Source organism: Tupaia chinensis, unplaced genomic scaffold (genome assembly GCF_000334495.1).
Source record: "Tupaia chinensis unplaced genomic scaffold, TupChi_1.0 Scaffold000263_1, whole genome shotgun sequence".
NCBI lineage: Eukaryota > Metazoa > Chordata > Mammalia > Scandentia > Tupaiidae > Tupaia > Tupaia belangeri.
This window is the reverse complement of record NW_006159743.1, coordinates 1,284,485-1,309,177: the sequence shown is the minus strand read 5'-3', so window position 1 is coordinate 1,309,177 and position 24,693 is coordinate 1,284,485. Positions and strand designations below refer to the sequence as shown.

Here is a 24,693-nt window from a genome sequence, read left to right as displayed (position 1 = left end):
GGGGTGCCCGCCCCCTATAGCAAAAAAAATTCTAAAAAAAAAAAAAAAAAAAAAAAGAACCTCAACTACCAGGACAATATCTGGGCTTTGAAGGAAGAGGGATGTACACAAGTCATAGTGGCCATAGCTGGTGGCTCTTTAGGGAAGAGATTAAGTCCAGCAATATCATCATTGTCAACCAGTTCACAGACAGGGCCACCATAAGACCTCAGACCTACGATGGAAGTCATCCCTGTGCCAGAGGAGCGTGCCATATTCCTATGGCCACACCAGTTTGTCCCAAGATGAGAGAGGTCCTCACTGATACTGCTAAGAAACTAGGACTCCATTGCCACTCAAAGGGGACAATGAGTTCAATTGAAGGACCTCATTTTAGCTCCTGGGTGAGAAAGCTTCATGTTTCACACCTAAGGGGTGGATGTTATCAATATGACCACAATTGCAGAAGTGATTCTTGCTAAGGAGGCTAGACTATGCTATGTGAGTATCATCATGGCAACAGATCATGATTTATGGAAGAAACATAAAGAAGTGGTTTCAGTGAACCAAGTCTTACAGATCCTGAAAGAAAATGCCATAAAGCCAAAAGTTTACTCCTCACCATCATCCCCCTGATAGGGTCTATGGGATAGTCAGAAATCCTCCATAACCTGAAGAATAAATATAGCCCAGTTTTCTGTTGTATTACCAAGACATTAAAGTAGTAGAAAAGAAGGCACTCTAACTCCAGTTATTTCTGAGAATACCTGCTTACCTTGATAAAAACCTGGGAAAGGCATGCGGCTTTCGTGCCCTTGCCTGTGAAAGAAGGACATGTGCTAACAAATAAGACACTGTGTGTAGCGGAGACTCCTCCGTGAAGACTTGAGCTACTTCAAAACCCACAAGAAAAGCAAATGACCGAGCAAATGTGGAAAAACAAGCTTACATTTTAGGAAAAATACAAGAAGAGATCATCCTATCCTTTCCCTATTAAATTGCCAACAATGAGATATGGAGGGTAATACCCATTTTCCTACATTGCCAAGGAATAGAAGGAAGAAATGGGGATCTGGCGTTTCATTGATGTGACAGTAAATTGGTACTCTCTTTCTGGAGGGCAGTTTGGTACAGTGGACCAAAAAGCTTAAAAATACTTGTGCATTTTGTGTGGGTACTCCACTACTAGGGACGTCTCTTGTAAAAATGATCAGAGATACGTACAAAGCATTGGGTATAAAGGAGTTTAACAAGGCTAGTTATAATAGCAAATGTCTAAGACAATCGGAATGTCTAACAGTTGGAGTAAAGATGATTCAGTTATAATTGCATTGTGAAACAGCCAGCTGAAGGTTATGTTTTTATAATATTTAACGTCCTAAAGAAACGGTTATTGTATGGCTTAAAACTCACGCCGGGCACGTGTGCGTGCGTGCCCAAGATCCCGAGAGGAGAATGGAGGAGAAGGGATTGCGGCGTGACCATCCCCCCTGGGGGGTGATTTCTCGCTTTCTGTCTCTATGTCTCTCTCTGTCTGTCTGGCGAGCGCACGTGCCCTACAGTGAAAATCTCTCCAAAAAAAAAAAAAAAAAGAAACGGTTATTGTATAATATAATGTGAAACAGAAGGGTTTGTAAGTATTTTACAGTACTAATTTGTTTTTAAATGCAATGTAAACATACAAAAGCCTAGAAATATATCTATAATCATTTGTTATTACATTTGGTAGAGGGATACTGGATAATTTTTATTTTCTTTAAATCTTGTATCTTCACATACTTTTCTACAATGCATAATGAAATAGTGAAGTTGTCATAAAAGCTTGGTTCCCAGTTCTTGAGATCTATTTCTGGTAACAAAACAAAATTTAAGATGGTAATATTAAGAGTGTTGCTTAAGGAAGTTACATCCTTACTCTGCAAAAAATAAAAGGGGGGGTCATTGATAACTACACAGTCAGAGCAATATTACTACTGAGTTTGCAACGACTTTCTGAGAAAAGCTGTGTGTTTAACTGAGGTGGTCTAAAAAGCTGAACTGTTTAAGAGAATAAATACAGACATTACATATATTTTAATTTTTAATATTTGATTTTTTTCTACTCCTTTGTATGAGTTGATGCATTATTTTACAAGTTGGTAATTTTTTTAATAAAATAAAAATGGAAGCTTGCTTTTTTAAAAAAGTAAGCTGCATAAGTTGTTAATATTATATTCTACATATAGAAGGAAAAAAGTATAATGCTGGAGATATACAGTTTGGAGACTTCTGTGTTTTCCACTTAAGGTACCAAATAGACCATATGCCTGGAACATGGAGTGTGTCATGGCAGCTAAACCTGGAAACGTAAGCAGCAGTCAGTCAGACCTGTGACGGGCCCGGTCTCTCTGAGTGCCTACTGTTGATGTGTGGGACAACCCCCACAGGCATCTCCTAAAGAGCTAAACCTCCTGACCACAGAATCCTGTGCTGTGAACCTTTCAAGAATATGGATTGTAAAAGATCTGTGGTGACAGCTATGTGACAACCAGATGTCCTTGCTGTCTTTGTAAGGCTCTTTTTGGAGTTCTGGGCACCTGGCAAGAACCAGATGGTCAAGGGCAAATGGCAGGCACGTGTTCCACTAAAGGGCAGAGCAGGAGCCTGAGTCAGAGGATTCTGGGGCAAGCGTGTGGTTTTATGGTTGGAAGGCAGTTGATCTGTAGGAGTGGTGTGAGACTGCACAGATGCTGGGGCTTCTGTGGGACTTTATCAGGCTGGGCATCTGTGCCTTTCTGGCCTTTGCAGCTCTGCCTTGAGAGAAGTTTTTCACTTGGTTCTAGGGCCCAAGGTCATCCTTTGGGTGATAACATAAAAACGCATTAAAGGTCCTTAGCCCAGTGGTATGGCACCAAAATAAAGCAGATTAAAATGGATTGCTCCTTGATTACAGATTGCTTGTTTATGGTCCTTCCATGATTGCCTGATTCTCTTTTTCTTTTTCTTTTTTTTTTTTGGAGAGGTTTTTGCTATAGGGTGCGTGGGCTCACCAGGAAGACAGAAACAGAGAGACACAAACCAAGAAATCACCCCCCAGGGGTGATGGCCACACCACAATCCTTTCTCCTCCGTTCTCCTCTCAGGATCTTGGGCATGCACGCACGCACACACACTGGCATGAGTTTCATTCCACTAGGTCCGGGACTCAAACTGTGGTCAACTACATGGGAGACCAGCAACATAGCCATTATGCCAACTGCTGGTCCCTGTGATTGCCTGATTCTAACACACACAATGAGCCATTTGAGCTCATTCACTCAATAAAAACATCTGAGTGCCTGTTTGTACCTCTGCCTTCATGAAATAATACATCCAATGCTGTGTTGCTTAATACTGTTTTATATAGGTATAGATAGTCTCTCTCTCTCTCCCCACATACACACACACACACACACACATACAAAAAAAAATGAGGAGTAATACACAATGAGATCTATGATTACAGGTGAATTCTTTGGGAAATAGCCAAAAACAGAACTTAATAAATTATGTTTGAGCTGCAAAAGTAAATGATTTCAAGAAGACCCTGAGCCTTCAGACCTAAGCAATAGACCTGAAAGAGAAGCCAGCCCATGGAGTGCATGGGAAGAGAACACAAAACTGCTTTGGATGGGAGGTTCTGGGGTGTCTATGAGATGTCTGTGAGGTGTCTGGCACACAGAAACTATTTGGGTGTCATCTCATCCTGGTGGTGGCCAAAGCTGGGGGGTGGAGAAAATTTCTACAAGAAAAGAACCACCCAAACTTGAAGGACAGATGAAAGAAAAGGAGCCAGTAAAGATGGTATGTATTAAAACAAAGTAACTAGGTTGCTGACGGTCAAATAAGACGCTTATATAATAAATGAAAAATGATCACAGCTTTGAATCAGAATGAGCCCCAGAAATTTTCCAGCTAGAAAGCATCTTGGGCTCAACCTTCAGCATAACTAATCAGTTGTGAAAACAGCTCAGACAGACTGAGATGACACTGTCATACTGTCAGTGCCCCTCATAATTATCACCTCATCTATCAAAATATTTCCTGGACCAACAGATGGTGCAATGGTTACGTTGCTGGACTCCCACATAGTCAACCACAGTTTGAGTCTTGGACCCAGCAGCTTAAAATTCAGGCCAGGCATGTCAGCCCAATACCTAGCAAACTGAGAATCCATGTGCATCTGAGGTGGTCCAGCCCTAGCCCTTTAACTGAAAAGCCTCTGCCTCAAAGCTCTTCCTCCAACACCTAGTGAACTGAGAAATCTGAATTCAAATCTCTTTCTGTGGATACCACATTGCAAAACACAGTAGTAGAGGAGAAATAGGCACGGAAGTACCTCACAGTAAAGTGAAGCATACTAGCATACAGTACCAGAAATCTCCAACAAATTAGCCAAACATGAACATACCACCAAATGACTAAAAATCAGAGAAGAGGGACCACAAAGTGAGCAGCAGGGAGACATACGGAGCTGCAGAGAGTGCGGCTCATCTCCTCCCCCACACTGCTATTAGCTCAGTTCAAGTGTTTCTGTTCCCTAGAAACTGAGAGACCTTCGTAATATTCAGTTCCATCAGTAAAAGTGCAGGTGGCTCAGTGAGGATGAGAGAAGTGGAACTGCAGAAATATTGCAGGTCGTCTCCTCCCGTACACCTCTAACACTCCAAATTAACTCCAAGAAAGTAGGAAATAACATATGATCTATCAGAAGACCAGAAACCACCTCAGAGGCAGAAGACCTATGGGAAATCAAGAAAATATCTCTCCCCCAAGGGGAAAGAACAGCCCTTTATCATCCACAGACAGTACAATGGAACTTGTGGAAATGTTAGATAGAGAATTTAGAATATTCATAGTGACAAATAATTTAGACTATTCATAATATTCATTACAGAGATGCAAGAGAAGAAAGACAACGAGCTCCAGAAAATGTAGGAGAAAAGAGAAGAGTTCCAGGAGATGAGCAAGTTCTTGCACGATCTAAAAGAGGAAATACACACTATAAAAAAGAATCAAACAGAACTGTTAGAGATGAAGGGTGTAATACAGGAAATCAAAACCTCCCTTGAAAATATTAACATCTGATTAAATCATGCAGAAGATCAAATCTCAGATGTAGAAGACAGAACTTCTGACCTAGAAAAAGTCATGGGAACCAGCAGTTAGTGTAATGGCTATGTCGCTGGACTCTCACGTAGTTGACCGCGGTTCGAGTCCCGGACCCGGTGGCTTAAAACTCACGCCAGGCGCATGTGCGTGCGTGCCCAAGATCCCGAGAGGAGAATGGAGGAGAAGGAATTGCGGCATGACCATCCCCCCTGGGGGGGTGATTTCTCGCTTTCTGTCTCTCTGTCTCTCTCTGTCTGGCGAGCACACGCGCCCTATAGCGAAAACCTCTCCAAAAAAAAAAATCACCAAAAAGATTGAGAAAATAAACCCCCCAAAATGAGAATAATATATAAGTGATACTAAATACTGTTAGATGCCCAAACATTCAGAAAATCGGTATCCCAGGAGGTAAAGAAACTAATTAGGGCATTGATAATCTATTCCATGAAATCCTGAAAGAAAAGTTTCCAAACCTAGAGAGGCATTCAAAGATTCAGACCCAAGAAATACAAAGGACCCCATATAGAATCAATCCCAGAAGATCTCCAAGGCACATCATTAGCCAGACTGACCAAAATCACAGACAGAGACAAGATACTAAAATTGGCAAAAGAGAAATGTCAAATTACTTTCAAAGGATATCCCATCAGGCTAATATTGGACCTCTTGTTGGAAACAATACAAGCAAGGAAAGAATGGGAAAATATATTCCAAGTGTTAAGGGAAAAGCAATTTCAACCAAGAATACTATATCCAGCAAGATTATCCTTCATATTTGAAGAAAAGCTTGAAACATTCTCAGATAAACAACACATGAAAGAATTTATCAACACCAAACCAGCTCTTTGAGAAGTTCTGAAGGAAAACTAAAAGACAGTTGGACAGAAATAAGAGAACAAAAAATGACCAAGAAAAGGGCCAATTTAATGATAGGGACAAGTTCAGAAATATCAATAATAATGTTGAATGTTAACTTTCAGGATTTAAATGGAAAGATCAGACCACAGTAACACTCTAAATTCAACAAAAGAGAGATTACATGAGAGTGACCTGGTGAAATGGAATTCTATGACTTTTGTCTAAAACATTGCTGATTTTTTTTTTTCCTCATGTAGGCCACAGAATAGTAGTGGACTGTATACTAAGTGATATAGCCCACTGTGGAGTGTGGTCCTTAATCTCCCAAATAGCTCAAGGTGGTAAAGGTTATCAGAAAAACCTTCCCCCCAAACACTTTACTTTTGGTATAAAACATTACTGATTTTCTTCTATTCTTTGTCTTCCAGATTTAAGGATCTTGGTTTTCTTTTTGATAGGTTCAGAACTTTTGTTTAAAAAATTTTTTTTAATTGAAACATAAATTTTCTCTCTCCCTGACCCCTTTGGAATTGGAAAATATTTGTAAGCATTCTTTTGTGGCAGAATCATTGTTTACATAAATTCAATAATACAATAGTATCTATTGCCTTGTATCAGAAATTGAATTCTTATGGGGATTTATGCAAATAACAGACAAAATTGAGATTAACTTAATTGTTTTTTGCAAGTAAGTTAGTTTATACCTCTCTTTTAGTAAAAGGGGGAATGGAGAAAGGAAGAAAATGTCTCAGAAGAAAATTACAATGCACTTGTCACTAGATTCTAGCTTTGTCCATATTTTAGTTTAAGATCTTTTGTAAATCAATAAAATGTGAAAAAAAGTTCAGTATGGAAGAGAGGGAGGGGATATGGGAAGGATAAAACAAGTAAAGGTATGCTTAATTGACAAATAAGTGAGAAGCTATTTGCTGATGACAATGTATATAGTAATATCTTTGTCTTGACTGACATGCATGGTATTTGTGTAATTTATGTTGGAAAAAGAAATGTTGTACACTGTAAAGACATGTGATTAAATGAAAACAAAACAAAACAAAACAAAACAAAAACCCTCACGCCAGGCACATATGCATGCAAGCCCAAGATCCTGAAAGGAGAATGGATCAAACCACAGTAACACTGCAAAGGGATTGCAGCATGGCCATCCCCCAGGAGATGATTTCTCATTTTCTGTCTCTCTCTGTTTCTCTGGCGAATACATGTGCCCTATGACAAAATTTCTTAGGAAAAAAAAAAGGTATTTCCTACAGAAAACAGAGATCATTGGACCAGAAGGTGGCATGGAAGGTAAGGAGCTTGATCCCATATGGCTGACTGTGTGACTGGAGTCCTGGACTGAACAGCTTGAAAACCATGTTGGGCATGTGTGCATGCATGCCCAAAATACTGAGAGGAGAATGGAAGAGAGGCCATTCCCCTGGGGGATGATTTCTCACTTTCCCTCTATACCTCACTCTTTCTGGCAAACAGATGCACCCTATAGCAAAACAAACAAAAACAGAGATCTTCCTATTTTAATATCAGTCTATATAGTCCCTCTTCAGTTTTCTAGAAGCATGAAGAATAACTAACCTCCTTAACCACAAAAATCCTACTTACTCATAAAATTTTGATCAAGACCATTTTTATCTTTAGCTAAAAGTGCCTAATGCTTGGATGACAATAAGGAAGGAATCACTTGCCCTAGGTAGACCACTGAGATTTGTATTTTATATATAGTTTATATATAGTCATGAGCCACATAATGACCTTTGGTCAATGGCAGACTGCATACATGGCAGTGGTGGCAGTGGACTAACATACAGCCTAGGTGTGAAGTATGCTATGCAATCCAGGTTTGTGTAAGTGCACTCTATGATGCCCCCATGACAACAAAATCTACAACAATGCTTGTCTCAGAACATATCCTGTTGCTAAGCTACGCATGACTCTAATAATTCTATGGTTTGAATGTGTATATGTGTCCCTCCAAAATTCATGTGTTGGGACTTAAGCCCCAGTATGATCATTTTAAGAGGAGAAGCCTTTAGAAGGTGATTACATCATGAGTGTGCAGCCCTAAAAATGATAGATTAGTAACCTAATAAGGAGGAGGGAATTATTAGGTTGTCAGAAAAGTCATGAGGTATTTCGTCTATGCTTTTCCATGCAAAAATGCATCATGACTTTTCCCACAACCCAATAGTAGCCCTGTGGTCTCTTAGGCTGTGTGAGAATGCAGCAAAAGTGCAAGCCCTCCCCAGACACCAAGCCTGCCAGTCCTGGATCAAGGACTTCCCAGCATCCAGAACTCTGAGAAATAAATGTCCACTGTTAATAAATTACCCAGTCTCAGAAATAGTAGTCTCTTTTATCTGAAGTTTTTCTTTCTGCAGCTTCAGTTACCTGTGATAATCCATGGTTGAAATATATTAAATGGAAAATTCCAAACATAAGCAATTCATAAGTTTTAAATTGCATGCCATTCTGAGGAGCACGATAAAATCTCACACTGTCCTACTCCGTCCTTCCCAGCACCTGAATCACTCCTTTACCCAGCACACCCATGCTGTATGTGCTACCCACCATTCATCACTAGTAGCCGTCTCAGTTACCAGGTCAGCTGTCACATTATCACAGCGCTTTCACTTATTGGCCCCAAAGTACAAGCGTGTTGATGCTGGTGTGTAGCTACAAGTGTTCTATTTTATTAGTAGATATTTCTGTTGATCTCTTATTGTGCCTAATTTATAAATTAAATGTTGTAAGTTTGTATAGGAAAAGACACAGTGTGAAGAGGGTTTGGTACTGTCTGTGATTTCAGACATCTACTGCGGGTTCTGGAAAACATCCCAGTGGATAAGCAGGAACCACTGTATTTTGTTATAGTAGCAGGGATACATGAAAACAATTAGAATGAAGATTCTACATGAATTTCTGTAAGAAACACAGAAATCTGGTAAGCAGAATGTCCTGAATGCCAAATACTACATTTTGAAGGCAGAATTTAGGCCTGGTAACAAATATGTTTTGTAAAGAACTTAATGGACTGTTTACCTCTTGCCTCTGCCTATATCCCTCAGAAAACACACACACACAAGCACACCAGCAATAGATATAGAGTATTTCTAGAGAAATTTAACACTTAAAACAAAAAACTTCAAGAATACCCCCAAATTATGCTATTTCCCATTCTAAAATTTATAGGTTATAATTCTGTTTAACATTTATGAAGCTTATTTCTATTACTGTAGATTTCTGGCCAATTTTCCCAATCCCTGTGCTAATGGAAGCCTTAATACATATTTTATCTCAGTAGTTAACCATCTCACTGTGTACAGATCATCTCTATAAAATGAAGAGTCATATTGTGCTATAGTGATTTTTTGAAGAAGAATTATAGTAGTTCTGAAATGAGGCCTACAAACTATCCCAGGTTAGAAATATTGACTTCAAGAACATTCTGGCAATTACAAAATAAGAAATGTGAAATCCTGACATACTATTGTTTATAGCAAAAATAACTGATTAAAAACTCAGAATAAAAATTTGATTTCTTGGGCCAGCCCAAAGTGTGATGGTTAAAACAGCTAGATACCGCATGGCAAATTGTGAGGTTCAAGGCCCGCCCAGATGGAGCAGCTTGAGAAACATGCCAGGCATGCATGCCCTAAATCCCAAAAGGAGAGGAAAATGGAGGAGAAAGGGTTGTGGTATGACTATTCCCGAGGGGAGATGCTTTCTCACCTTCTCTCTCTCTCTCTTCACTGAGTGCACATGCACTCTGGAAAAAAAAAATTAATGGACCTATCTGTATGGAAAACAAGCTTACTTTGTGTTTGAAAGCTAGTCCATGTCACAATAAAATCATTGTTATATATGACATAAAGACCTTACTTATTTTTTAAATGAATTTTCAGGACTTGGTTGCTATGTAAACTTTGAAAATTAATATATTCATTATTCCTTAGGGGCCCCTGAAAGTATAAGGTCTGAAGACTTAATGACTACTTTCTACCAGAGTCAAGTTTAGTAATTTTAACTCCCTGAGGCTCCCATGCCAAGTCCTACCTCTTGCTATGTTAATAAAGTCTTTTTGTTTTGGGAGCGGTTTTTGCTATAGGGCACGTGCACTCACCAGAAAGACAGAGAGAGACAGAGAGACAGAAAGGAAGAAATCACCCCCCAGAGGGGATGGCCACGCCACAATCCCTTCTCCTCCATTCTCCTCTCAGGATCTTGGGCACGCACTCACATGAACCTGGCGTGCGTTTAAGACACCTGGTCTGGGACTCAAACTGCGGTTGACTACATGGGAGTCTAGCGACATAGCCATTATGCCAACTGCTGGGTCCCATAGTCTTTAAAGTTTCTGTCTCTCTATGACTAAATGGAAGCTTTTTCCAATTTCTAGTTTTGTAAAATTGTGGGTTGGGAATGTTTTCAAAAAAATAATTTAAAAATGGTTTTATACTTAATGGTTTTATACATTTCCCAGCAGAAATGTTCAGCTTCCCACACTTAAATGTCAGTTTCTATCATGAGTAGTGCTACTATTTTTGCAGTCTCTCTCTCTCTCTCACACACACACACACACACGCACATGCACATGCACACGACTTACTCGATTCACTGCGAAGATGATCTGATCGTAGACGTCACTTTGCGTGTACACTGCATACGTGTCATCCATTCGGTCCACATATCCTTTTAGAAAGAGATGTTTGAATGCTATAGTATTCTCTTCCTTGAAAGCCACCACCATCTGGTTACTCAGTCCAAAAAAGACAAGCTTTAAGAAAAGAAAAGATAAGATGGTAAAAAATGTGAGCAGAAAAAAAGTGGAGGCACATGGGGTGCAGAGGCTTGAAAGGTAAGAAGAGTTTAATGTGAATTCTGTAGGACATCAAGACATCCAGGTTTGCAGCAGGTAAATAATACACTGTAACAAAGCCCAAGTCCTATGACCAAACTATATTCCTCGGTCTGATTACCATAACTGTAACACTAAGACCAAAAATAGAAATAGCCTTTCAATTCCTCTCTAAATTAAAGTATATTAACATAATGTGTCCTTAACATTCATGCAGGATTGATTCCAGAGGCTTTTTTTTTTTTAAGCTCCTCCATCTGTTTCTTCCATGACGGAGGGAGAGAGCGAGAGCGAGGGTATGCTCAACTCAGTCTTGATGCTACGATCCATCCCCAGCCCGAGCCAGCCCTGGATCAGCAGCACACGTGTACCTGATGTACTCATGGTGGTCTTGGGCTGTGAACCCTGAACTTTCCATGTGAGTCAGCCTCGCCAAGCACTGCACTTTACCACTGCACCACTGTCTGCCCCAACCCAGAATTTTACACGAACTCAGTTGTTCACACACAAAAACTTGTTTCACTGTGCAGTTGTCACGTTCATGTAAGTCCTTTCAAATAGTCCCCCAAACTTACTTTACTCCAGGTTCTCTTTCATCTTCTCCCTCTCAAGCCTGTCTGTTTCTCTCTCTCCTCCCTGGCCCCACTACCTATGCCCTGAGTTTAAAAAGTACACTTAAACTTAGATCCCAGAGTCAGGCAGGGAGTGTTTCATGTGGGATAACAAAGATCACCTGTGTACATACATAGTTCTAGAACTTTTCTCATACGAATCCTGCACTATGGTTCCCAATATAACAACTTCAAGGTGAGTATGTATTGGCTCAGAGAGGCTAAATAATTCTTTCGAGTCATTTCACGAGCAGGTACGTAGTCCAAATTGGACCCCATGTCTGTCAGACGACACCCAAGCTCCAGCTATTCCATCTTGCTACACGAAGTAATCCAGGTTCTGATCAGGAAAAATACAGCAAGTAGCCATATCTTTTTTGCTCTCCCCTCTGTTAGTGATGTATGGCATGTACCCTGCACATGTCATCACTTCGCTCTCATTCCACAAGAGCTTCCTTACATTTATATCCTCAGTTAAATACCAGTAAGACGATAGCTTGATATTCTAAAGGTTTTACATTTATTGAAGCTGACAACAAAAAGGCTCTAAGGAATTCCAAGATATTCTTACCAATTCATTCAAATACATGGGTACCTCCCAGGTGGCAGCACTGAGAGAGGGACTGAGGATACGATGAGGAGACACTCAGTCAGGCCCACTGCAGACAGAAGCAACACTGGCTAAGCGAGACCTGCTAAAACCAGAGACAGAACCAGCCAGTGGGGAGAGGGAAGTGTCTAGCAGGGCGCTTATCATTGTGGATCTCTTTCTTTCACTGCTACAGACACGAGATCTCCAACATAACAGAAACTCCCTTCTTGGACCAGCAGGTGGCATGGAGGTTAAGGTGGCTGGACTCCACAGGGCCAGCTATATGGTTTGAGTACTGGACCCAACTGATGCAGGGGTCCAGGAGATAGGCGTAAGATCTCCGGCAAGGTAGATAGCGTTAGAAGTCCACAGAATTAAGAATGCGAGACAAGATGGAGTCACTATAGTCAAGTGTTTAACTAAAAATCCTTTGCTGCTCTCGCTAGAAATCAATTATTAGCCTCACTGCTGGCTTACACAGAAACCCGCTTGCAGCCTGCTTGAGGTAATAACAACCAAAGCTAACTTTTCATATCATTACTACATTCCAAGCCAAGAGGGCAGGAGAAGAAAAGGCCTGAAACAATACACTCTTCTTTCATAGGCTATGACTACTTGCTGACTAGGCTAGAAATAAACAAATTAGCTACAGTCTTGAAAACACTGTCCAGCTCAAAGACCAATTGGCCCAAAACTCCCTGTAATGTTTGGCTATTGGGAATCATTTTCTAAATTTCTGAAGAGAAAAAGAGCAGTCCATAAGAACCCACATAAGAAAAAGACAAAGGGGTGAAAAAAAAAAAAAAAAAAGAGGCTCTGTGGCCTGAGGACACAGGAAGCTGGGAACTCCCTCTGACACCCAGTCTGGTGGTCAGGGAGAACTTTTCACTTTAGAGCCTTCTAGAGTCCCAGAGAACAGCCCTGGGGAAAATGCTTTTAATTATTTGGAGGCATTTAGTTTGTCCACATGACAGTTGGAGTCTCTAGTCCCAGGACCCTGTAGGCTTACAGCATAGACAAGAGTGGCTTAACTCTCTTTAATGTATCATTCAGGGTTACATGTCACAGGGATGGAGAATGTCCTGTGGAGGAACACTCCCTTGTCAGCAAATGAAAGAAAAACCTGAAAGAGAAGAAAGAAAAGAATCTGCTTAGACACCCAGACAGGCTGTGAGGGATGGCTTCCAATTTCTAGGGCCAGAGCCAGTAGGTGGCATAGTTAAGATGCTGAACTCCCACATGGCTGACCGTAGTTCGAGTACTGGACCCAGTGGCTTAAAACATGCTGAGCGTGTGTGCCCAGAATCCTAAGGGAAGAATGGAGGAGAAGAGATTGTAGCATGGCCACCCCTCTTGGGCCGGGGTGGGGGTGGTGGAGGCAGTGAACTCTCTCAAAAAAAAGTTTCTAGGGCCTTTCGGATACACTAGAGAATGACCCTGGCATGTACCGTCAATTGCCAGAATTGACAGGTAAGATTTTAGAGAGGGGGGTCAGCAGGTGTCGTGGTGGTTGAGGGTGCTGGACTCCCATATGGCTGAACACAATTTGAGTCCTGGACCCAGTGGCTCTCACTTTCTCTCTCTCACTCTATCCCACTTTGGTCAAATTACAATAAAATTAAATAGATAAATTAAATAAATAAAGTTAAAATAAAATATAATTGAAAAAAAATTTAGAAAGGAAACTGAGGTTACAAAAGAGCCAACGTTCCCAACACTTATTTTTTTTTTAAGAACTCTTTTATTAGACCCCAAAGAAGCTCAGACAGAAGTCATTTAATCTGAGATGTCTCCTGTCGTGTTCAGGGACCAAAACAACTGAATCTTTTCTTTAAATCCCATCTCCAGACCCCCAAAAAACTCGGACAGGTAGTGCAACCTCCATCTTCTCTCTGTCTCTCTTTAAATTTTTTCTTTTTTTTCTTAATTTTTAAAACGCTTCTCATCTCTGACTCTTTCTCTTGCTAATTTCAGAAGCCATTTAAATCTGAGGTGTGTCTGCTGCTCGGTTTTTATTTTTTGCTCTTTAAATTTTTTTTTCCTCTTTTGGTGTTTTCTCTCTTTGTTTCCTTTTCTTTCTTTCTTTCTTTCTTTTTTTACTTTACTTTCTCACCCTGCTGTTCAGCCTCCACAAACTGAGTGTCTAGACAGGCCTAGGTGCACAGGAGCCAAACATCTAAATACTTTTAGGGTCATAGAAACCTCAGCCCTTACTGAACCTGATGCCTGAAGGCAGAAACCCTCTTTATATATCTGAACTCACATCTCTTTCTGTGGGTACCATATTGCAAAACACAATAGAGGAGAGAAATTGCCTCAGAAGCACTTTATAGTAATGGGAACCACATGATCCTACAGTTGCAGAAATCTTCTCAAAGCAATTAGCCAAAAGTAAATACATCAACAAATGACTAAAATTCAGAGAAGAGAGACCGCAGAGTGAGCAGCAGGGAGAAGTATGGAGCTGTAGAAAGCACGACTCATTTTCTCCCACATAGCTCTGAACTCTTAAGTTGAAACCCCACAGTTCAGCCCAGGCTCACCTATCCCCTAGAAACTGCGAGGCCTTTGTAATATCTAGTTCCAAAGTCAAAAGTGCAGGTTGCCTGGTGAGCATCAGAAAAACGGAACTGCATGGAGCCCGGCGCGGAAGCGGAAGCGGGATTGGAGATCTGCTTCAAGCTCAGACTTCGGCCCCACGTGTGCGAGTTGATACGATGGAAGTAAAAGCGAAAAAACAATTAACAGGACGGAATACAAAGGCATCGCAAGAAAAAAAGAGATTCCGTAAAAACAGTGACTCTGGTTCTTCAAAGACATTCCCAAGAAAAGTTGTTAAGGAAGGTGGACCTAAAATCACATCAAAGAACTTTGAGAAAAGTGCCACAAAACCTGGGAAAAAAGGGTGTAAAGCAGTTCAAGAATAAGCAGCAAGGGGACAAAGCACCTAAGAATAAATTCCAGCAGGCAAATAAATTCAACAAGAAGAGAAAGTTCCAGTCAGAGTCAAAGTGATGACTCAGCAGCCAAGAAACCCAAATGGGATGATTTCAAAAAGAAGAAAGAACTGAAGCAGAGCAGGCAACTTAATGATAAAACCAACTATGACACTGTCGCTCGGTCCAAGCAGATCTGGGAGATTTTAAGAAGGAAAGACTGTGACAAAGAAAAAAGAGTGAAGTTGATGAATGACTTAGAAAAAAATGATTCAAGGAAAAATTAAAACTATTGCATTTGCACACGATTCAACACGGGTGATCCAGTGTTACATTCAATATGGTAATGAAGAACAGAGAAAACAGGCCTTCGAAGAACTGCGAGGTGATTTGGTTGAATTAAGCAAAGCCAAATATTCCAGAAATATTGTTAAGAAATTTCTCATGTATGGAAGTAAACCACAGATTGCAGAGATAATCAGAAGCTTTAAAGGCCACGTGCGGAAGATGCTGCGACACGCAGAAGCATCGGCCATCGTGGAGTACGCCTACGGCAAAGCTTGAAAAATTAGAGCTCATTATGAATAAAATGAAGCAGATTCTAACTCCAATGGCCCAGAAGGAAGCTGTGATTAAGCACTCACTGGTACATAAAGTATTCTTAGACGTCTTTACCTATGCACCCCCAAAACTCAGATCAGAACTGATTGAAGCCATCTGTGAAGCAGTGATATACCTGGCACATACACACGATGGCGCCAGAGTGGCCATGTGCTGCCTGTGGCATAGTACACCCAAGGACAGGAAAGCAATTGTGAAAACAATGAAGACTTATGTAGAAAAGGTGGCTAACGGCCAATACTCCCATTTGGTATTACTGGCAGCATTTGACTGTATTGATGATACTAAGCTTGCGAAGCATTTAATCATATCAGAAATTATCGGTTCTTTACCTAACATAGTAGCTGACAAATATGGAAGAAAGGTCCTGTTATATCTCCTAAGCCCCAGAGATCCTGCACACAGAGTCCGAGAAATCATTGAAGTTCTGCAGAAAGGAGATGGAAATGCACACAGTAAGAAAGACACAGAAATCCGCCGACGCGAGCTGTTAGAATCCATTTCTCCAGCTTTGTTAAGCTACCTGCAAGGACATGCCCAAGACATGGTGCTAGATAAGTCTGCCTGTGTGTTGGTGGCCGACATTTTGGGATCTGCCACCAGGGACGTCCAGCCTGCCATGGACGCCATCGCCAGTTTGGCAGCAGCAGAACTGCAGGGACAGAGAGCTTCATGTTGCAGAACATCCTGCAGGACATCTAGTACTGAAGTGGTTAATAGAACAAGATAAAAAGATGAAAGAAAATGGAAGAGAAGGTTGTTTTGCAAAAACACTTGTAGAGCAATAGGGTATGAAGAACCTGAAGTCCTAGACGAATATAAACCGAGGTACCATTGTTCTTTCTAGCCTTCTCCAGAATCCTGACCAGGAAGTTGCAAACAAAGTCAAAGCTGGACTGAAAAGCCTGATTCCCACATTGGAAAGAAACAAAAATCCTAGCAAAGGAATAGAAATTTTGCTTGAAAAAACTGACTGCATAGGTGGACACAATTAAAAACAATAAGGAGGGGCCAGCAGTTGGTGTGGTGGTTAAGATGGTGGCCTTCCGTGTGACTGACCGTGGTTTGAGTCCCAGACCCAGTGGGTTGAAAATCATGCTAGGCACGTGTGCATGTGTGCATGCATGCATGTATACCCAAAATCCTGAGAGGGCAGGGGAGGAGAAGGGACTGTGATGTGGTCACTCCCCTGTGGGGAGTGATTTCTCACTTTGCCTCTCTCTTTCTGTCTCTTTCCTGTGAGTGCACAGGCTCCATGGCAAAAACCTAACAAAAAGAACAAGAAGGAATCGTTTTTCCTCTCTTCTGTTCTTTTTTCCCAGAGCAAAAAAGAAGGGCTGGGATGCTCTGAATATGTTTTTCTTGACTGTGTTTAGATTCTCATGTAAGAATCTATTTATAAAGTTGTTTCTACAATTTTGCTTAAAAAAAAAAAGAAAAATGAAACTGCAAAGAAATTATGGATCACCTCCTCCCACACACCTCTGAACACTTAGAATTAACTGCAAGAAATTAGGAATAAACGTATAATCCATCAGATGACCAGAAACCACCACAGAGGCACAAGAAATATGAGAAACGAAGAAAATATCGCTCCCCCAAGGGAAAAGAACAACTCTCCCTCATCTACGGACAGTATGAAGGAACTTGTGGAAATGTCCAATAAAGAATTTGGAATATTCATAATGACAAAACTAAATGAGATGAGATGCAAGAGATGAGAGTCAATGAACTCGAGAAAGTGCAAGAGAAAAAAGACAACGAGTTCCAGGAAGCGAGGAAGTACTTTCACGATTTGAAATAAGAAAAATATGCCACAAAAAAGAATCAAATGGAGCTGTTAGAGATGAAGGCTCTAATATAGGAAGTCAAAACCTCCCTTCTAAGTGTTAAAAGTATATTAGACCACGCAGAAGATCGAATCTCAAATGTTGAAGTCAAAACCTCCAACCTAGGGAACCAGCAGTTAGTGTAATGGCTATGTCGCTGGACTCCCATGTAGTCTACCGCGGTTCGCGTCCCGGACCCAGTGGCTTAAAACTCACACTGGGTACGTGTGCGTGCGTGCCCAAGATCCTGAGAGGAGAATGGAGGAGAAGGGATTGCGGCATGACCATCCCCCCTGGGGGGTGACTTCTCGCTTTCTGTCTCTATCTGTCTGTCTGGAGAGCGCACGCGCCCTATAGCGAAAAACCTCTCCCAAAAAAAAACCCCTCCGACCTAGAAAAAAATCACCAAAAAGACTGAGAAAATAATTCAAAAAAATGTGAATAATATACAAACCATACTAGATACAATTAAGCAACAAAACATCCAGATAATTGGTATCCCAGAAGGTGAAGAAACTAATAAGGGCATTGATAATCGATTCCATGAAATCTGGAAGAAAACTTTCCAAATCTAAAGAGGCATTCAAATATCCAGACCCAAGAAATACAAAGGACTCCAAATAGAATCAACCCGAGAAGAAGATCTTCTCCAAGGCACATGATAGCCAGATTGGCCAAATCCATAGCAAAGACAAGATACGAAAATTGGCAAGAAAGAAATGTCAGGCTACTTACAAAGGTTATCCCATCAGGCTAACATCAGAGTTCTCATCAGAAACGATGTGAGCAAGAATGGGAAAATATATTCAAAGTGTTAAATGTAAAACAATTTCAACCAAAAATACTATATCTGGCAAGATTATCCTTCATATGGAGAAAAGCCCAAAACAGTCTCTGATAAACAAAACCTGAAAGAATTTACCGACACCAGACCAGCTCTTCAAGAAGTTCTGAAGGGAGTGCTTTACCAGGAAAACTAAAGTCACGCAGACAGAAATAAGAGAACAAAAAGTAATAAAGAAAATGCTAAGAACAAGTCCAGAAATATCATTAATGATGTTGAATGCTAACTTCCAGAATTTAAACGGAAAGATTGGACCACAGTAACACTACAAATTCAGCAGAAGAGAGTTTAATTTCATGAGACCGAACTGGTGAAACAGAATTTTATGACTTTTGACTAAAATATTACTGATTTTCTTACTATGTTTTGTTTTCCAGATTTAAAGATTTTGCTTTCTTTTGAGCTATTGATAGGTTAAAATGTTTTCTTTTTCTTTTCTTTTTCTTTTTTTTTTTTTTTGCTTGATTGTTTTTCTTAAATTGAAACAAACTTTTCTCCCATCCTGACCCTTCTGAAATTGGAAAATATTTGTAAGTATTCTTATTTTGGGGCAGAAGGGTTATTTGCATAAATTCAATAATACCGGTTACCTTGCATCAGAAATTGGAAATAATCATTATTGGACAGGGCTTTGACTGGAATGTCATACCTGAAGATATGACCAGAAAACTATGGAACTAAGCTAGATCTCAAGAAAGACAACAGAAGCTCTAGGAAAGATTGCCTGGCACCATAAACAGTTCTGCCTGGCAGAGAGGATTAGAGAAACCATATGAATGAATCTGTACCATAAAATAACCTGGACTTTTCCAGCTCAGCACTGCAATCAGTAGAGATTGCAAAATAATACATTATAGTTGAAAAGAGCCCAGCCACAACCAGAGGATTACCTTAAAAAAGACTTTGAAGGAAGAAAAAGAGACTGATGGCAGATGGTAAACCACAGAATACCTGGTAGCAGAACTGAGTTGGGAAGGTTCATGTATGAATTGTGTGCAGGGTGTCTGCTTCTCAATAGTTTGAATAGTTGATATATAAATATTTTCTCAAAAATATTTGAAACCATACTGTCTCTGTGATTATAGAGTCACCATCAAAATTATAACAGTTTTTTTTTTTTTGGAGAGATTTTCACTGTAGGGTGCGTGCGCTCGCCAGATAGACAGAGAGAGACATAGAGACAGAAAGCGAGAAATCACCCCCCAGGGGGGATGGTCACACCGCAGTCCCTTCTCCTCCATTCTCCTCTCGGGATCTTGGGCACGCACGCACACGCGCCCGGCATGAATTTTAAGCCACCGGGTCCGGGACACGAACTGCGGTCAACTACGTGGGAGTCCAGCGACATAGCCATTACGATAACTGCTGGTTCCCAACAGATATTTTTAAAGTTATCTTTAAAACTTAGTTTTTTAAAAATTTGTAAAGTTGTTCATTGGGACCAGCAGATGACATAATGATTTTGTTTGTGGACGCCCAAATAGGCAACTACAGTCTGAGTCCTGGACCTGGTTACTTAAAACTCACACCAGGCACATGTGTGTGCATGCCCAAGATCCTGAGGATAAATGGCAGAGAAGGGATTGTGGCATGGTCATCCCCCAAGTGGTGATTTCTCACTTTCTGTCTCTCTCTGTCCAGCGAGAGCACGTGCCTTATAGCAAAATGTCTCTTAAAAAAAAGAAAGTTGTTTATTAACTGTCAAGAACTATAAAGTATGAGCAAAAATATTTTGATATATAAAATAAATCTGGGAAAATGTAATTAATAAATAAATAAGGAAAAAAAGAATATGAATGTTTAAAAAATAATTATTTTATTTAACTTTATTTATTTTTAATTTGACCAGAGAGGGACAGAGCAAGAGAGAGACAGCGAGAGGGAAAGTGAGAAAGCAAGGTGCCAGGTCCAGGACTCGAACCGCGGTAGGCCATGTGGGAGTCCAGCATCAATAACCACCATGCCATCTGCCAGCCCCATATTTCCAACACTTTCAAAAGTGCTTGGGGGGGAGGTTGTTGTTAGACAACATTTTCAAAATTTGCTGTTTCCCAGCAAGTCTGTCATTGAAATCTGTAGACCGGAAGTCACCCTTATGGTGTTTACTTGGCTATACAATGTCCTGGTGATTTCATCTGATAGAGTCAGTTGCTAGGGATGAGTCCCGGAAAAAAGGGATAGAGTCCACTGTTATTATTTCTCCGTTGATGTGGTTTCCCAGCCAACACGCCAAAGATGACGCAATGGTGTTGGGTAATCAGACCCAACACTTGTGCAGGGTTCTGTCTGATGCTTATGAAGAATTAAAAATGCTGACAAATAGAGAGGATAGTAAGCAAAGTTTATTAGAAAAGAGCTAAAACTTCTAGCTAGTGGAAGGAGGGGCCAAATGAGTTACCCCTAGGGGTAGGAGTAGTGGGCCTTGACAAAGAAAAAAACCTATGTGAAACTATTTTTGTTTAAGAAGATAGGGAGGAAAGAATACTGGGGAAAAACTTTGTTTTAAAGAGATACTAACACAGGTGTTTTGTATCACCAGAGAATGTCAGGCTAATAGTTGTATTTGAGTTAGACAACGTTTTCAAAAATACAGCTAACTAGGAAGGAGAAGAAAGTCCTCATCCTTGGCAAAGGCTGGTCTCCATGGTGATTCAGAAACCTTCAGCTGAACCTTTAGACTGGAAGCCAAATACTAAAATTTTCTTTCCCTGAAAACTAATTAGACTAAAATTGTAACTTAATGAAAGATGAGAAGGAAAAAAGAGGACAAAGCCAAAGTCTTTCACAAATGTTAAAGTGAGAAGAATTTAAAATTGTATGTTTTCTTATTGTTCTCCAATATGCATAGTTACAAATTATAAAAACCAGTCCATAGTTTTGTTTGTTATTAAAAGAGGCTTTCACCAGCAAGTGGCATGGAGGTTAAGGTGGCTGGATCCTCCATGGCCAACTGTACAGCTGAATCCTGGACTCAGCAGCGTGAAAATCACACTGGGCGCATATGCATGTGTGCCCAAAATGCCAAGAGGAGAGTGGAGGAAAAGGGATTGCAACACAGCTATTCCCCAGAGGCATGATCTCTCACTTTCTCTCTCTCTTTATCTCTCTCTGTCTTTCTCTCTCTCTCTCTCTCTCTAGCAAGTGCTCACACTCTAGAGCAAAACTAAAACAATAAAATTAAAAGAAAAAAAAGAGGCTCTCACCAAAGTTACCTACCTGGATAGTCACCATTGCAATTTTTAGAATTTGTATAGCAAGTTTCCATGGTTTTCTACCTCGAGCCCAGAATTTCTCACAAGGATTCATGAAAAAGAATTTGAGTTTTCTCCTCATCTGATCTTCTAATAAAAGCTCCTGAGATGGAGGCGTATGCTGGTCAAAAGTATAGCGATTTTCCTCTTCGTGAGAGTTGCAGCTACTTATAACTACCTCAGGATTTGACATCTCTGGGGAGAAAAAAGAAAAACAATATCAACATTTTCATTCAGCGAACAAAGGAACAGTCAATATTCTTTGCTGTTGCAGGATATTGTGGGAAAAAATGCAAATTAAAAATTTGGTTTCAAATAAGCATGATTGTGCCAAACTGCACTTTAGGTGTTTCTAGAAATCAGTTAGAATGTAAGCAGCATTTTCCTATTTGTTTCCTTTACTAAGTGAATTTTTCACCTAGCTGAAAGTTAGCAAATTCAAGAGCTGCTCTTAATAGTAATGAATTATATGAAGGGACCAGCAGGCAGTGTGGTGGTTAAGGCACTGGACCTCCACACGGCCAACCATGGTTTATGTCCCGGACTTACTGGCTTGCTTTCTCACTTTCCTCCTCCTCTCTCTCTCTCTCTCTCTCTCTCTCTCTGACGCCCTCTGAAGATCACATGTGTCCTATAGCAAACTAAATAACAATCATCATCAATAAAATCAAATAAGTAATCATCTTTAAAAGATTATATGTACACATATATAGTATGCATATATTAATTCTTTCTCAGTCAGTAACAGACACAGTCAGGGCATGGATTAGAGACCTGAGAGCCCGGGGAAGGACTGCAGAGGGCCAATGGACTCTGAAATCACATGCAAATTTGATGCATATGTGAATATGGCCATTTTCTTCCTTGGGAGAACCTACAACTTTCATCAGATTATTAAACACACACAAAAAGGTTTAAAACCACTGAGTTAAAGCTAATAGGGTATGGAAAGGTGTGGAGCAAATCCAGATCTAGTTTGGTTTCTAATCCTAATTTTAGGACTTGGCACTTCTTTGACCTTAAACAAGTCACTCGGCATCTCTGAGCCTCAGTTTCTACTCCTGTAGAACTATAACAATACCCACTCTCATGAATGTAGCATTAGGGTTAAACAAAAGGGCAAAGAAAGCCTTTGCTTAGCACTAAGAACTAAGCAGTCTCACCCTATACTCCCAGCTGACGGAGGACCCTTTCAAATAGCCAACAAGATTCTTTTTTAATTTTTATTTATTTTTTGCTATAGGGCACGTGTGCTCACCAGAAAGAGAGAAAGACCGAGAGACAGGAAGCGAGAATCACCGCCTCCCTCCAGGGGGGATGGCCATGTCACAATTCCTTCTCCTCCATTCTTCCTCCATTCTCCTCTTGGGATCTTGGGCAGGCATGCACACACACCTAGCGTGAGTTTAAGTTGTCGAATCTGGGACTTTAACCATGATCAACTACCTGGGAGTCCAGCGATGTAACCATTAGGCCATCTGCTGGTCCCCCAACAAGGTTCTTAAGGCACAGGATGAGCCTCAGGAAACTTGACTGTTCTGCAGTGGGAAATATGCATGCAGGTGCTCGACTTTAGTCCAGTTCTCAACCAGTTGTGTCACTTGGCATTCACTTTTGCATGAAGGCTTATATTTATGTAGCATACTGTATTTTTCAAACTACATTGTACCTATCATGTCTTCCATCCCTTTGAAAAAGATCAGGCTGGTTTCAATGTCTTCATAATCAGCTTGTTCAAAGTGACAGACAAGTCACTGCAGACACTGGGATCTGTCTTCCTTCAGGCTAATACTGATACTAGGGAAGACGGAATTTCCAGCCCACCAGGAGAGCAGAGCCCTTCCAGACAGAGTGGATAGGCTGGTTTTGTTTGATTTGTGTTGTTTTTTAAAAAGGGTCTTGCTCTTTTGAGACCTGAGCCTCAGAGATCTCTGGGATTGCGGGTGTACAGGCAACCGTGGAAATCAAACTGGGCCTCTCATGCGGTCCCAGCCTGCAGTGCAGTATCTTAGCAGTGAGCCCTGGAGCTGGGCCTTGTTTAAATAACTCATACTCAGATGAAAGGGGAAATTTTTAATCTGCTTTCATACGATATCTGACAAATCACTAGAAAGGCACCACACTGCTTTCCAAGCGTAGGCACTACTTTTGATTCTAATGTCAACATTCTTAGCAAACCTAAGATCCTCAAATGATAGATACTGGTTATAAAAACTAGGGGGGGGGAGCTTCTAAACTCTTCATGAATGAAAAGATTAACAAGGATACTGCTGAGGGAATAAACCATAGAACACTTACTATGTAGCATATGCCGTGCCTTCAAAATAAAATGATGATAGAACAAATTCAAGTGTGGCTCTTGTGTGTGTGTCTGTGTTAAAATACCTGTCAAAGTATGAGTACATTAGTTCTTAAGTGAAGAGATAAAATACAAAAAAGTTATTACTTAGAGCTCTCACTCAAGAATATTTTATTTCCTTTCAGAAACATAGGCTACTTCAGCCAGCATTCCAGGTCTTGGGACTTTAAATGCAGATAAGTCTTTGTTGATAAATACGCATATATAAATACCAGCATACTAATGAGGTTGTTAATAATAAAGCATGTTGGTGAATTACAGATTTGAAGTCGCATTAAGTCTTTCCATTTTGAGATGGGGAAAATTAAACTTGAAACAAACAAGCCACACAGCGTGTAATAGTAACCCACAGGAACAAAGAGAAAATGAGCCACCCTTAATTTATTCAACACATTGCACCAAGTTGTCCCAGAACCAAGACAGTTCATTGCCCAGAACTGACAGCTAAACTCGGAAACATTTAGCTTTACCCAGTCTCAAAGCCCTCCGGTGGGTGCACTTCAAAAATCGCCAGCTGTCGAGACCCCCCCCCAGCAGCTGGAGTATTCACAACCTCCCTTCCCACCCACCCAGGCCAGGAGCGGGGATTGCAGGGGCCCAGCCAGAGAGAGCTCGCTATGAAAACCCACGCCAACCGCCCCCGCTGGTCCGTAGGCTAAAGGATGAACCGCAGAAAGTCCAGGAATAGGTGTAATCTTTCAGAGTTGGTCACAAAGTGGCCTCGTTTTTTCTCCCACTTCACCAGACATGAAACTTCGGTTTTCCCTCTTTTTTTTTTTTTTTTTTAACAAGCTTTCTCTCTTCAGGGCG

The 24,693-nt window shown here is 40.7% G+C and overlaps 1 protein-coding gene, 1 non-coding gene and 2 pseudogenes across 4 annotated transcripts in view; 2 read left to right on the top strand and 2 right to left on the bottom strand.

Annotated features, from left to right (window-relative positions):
- Nucleotides 1-970, top strand: part of LOC102491275 (S-methyl-5'-thioadenosine phosphorylase-like) — a 3,511-nt pseudogene extending 2,541 nt beyond the window's left edge.
- The window catches only part of MCOLN3 (mucolipin TRP cation channel 3), a 166,990-nt gene that overhangs the window by 24,497 nt on the left and 117,800 nt on the right, over nt 1-24,693 (bottom strand). For all 3 annotated transcript variants that reach the window (XM_027772257.1, XM_027772258.1, XM_014588166.2), the window contains exons 5-6: nt 21,490-21,719; nt 10,592-10,759 (exon numbers count right to left, since the gene is read on the bottom strand). In XM_027772257.1, coding sequence (XP_027628058.1) covers nt 10,592-10,759; nt 21,490-21,719 — 398 coding nt within the window. The remainder of the gene's footprint in view (nt 1-10,591; nt 10,760-21,489; nt 21,720-24,693) is intronic.
- LOC114007963 (small nucleolar RNA SNORA4) lies at nt 6,218-6,357 on the bottom strand. Its single transcript, XR_003549535.1, has one exon. It is a non-coding gene; the product is annotated as a small nucleolar RNA SNORA4 (small nucleolar RNA).
- Nucleotides 14,707-16,595, top strand: LOC102471545 (pumilio homolog 3 pseudogene; annotated as a pseudogene).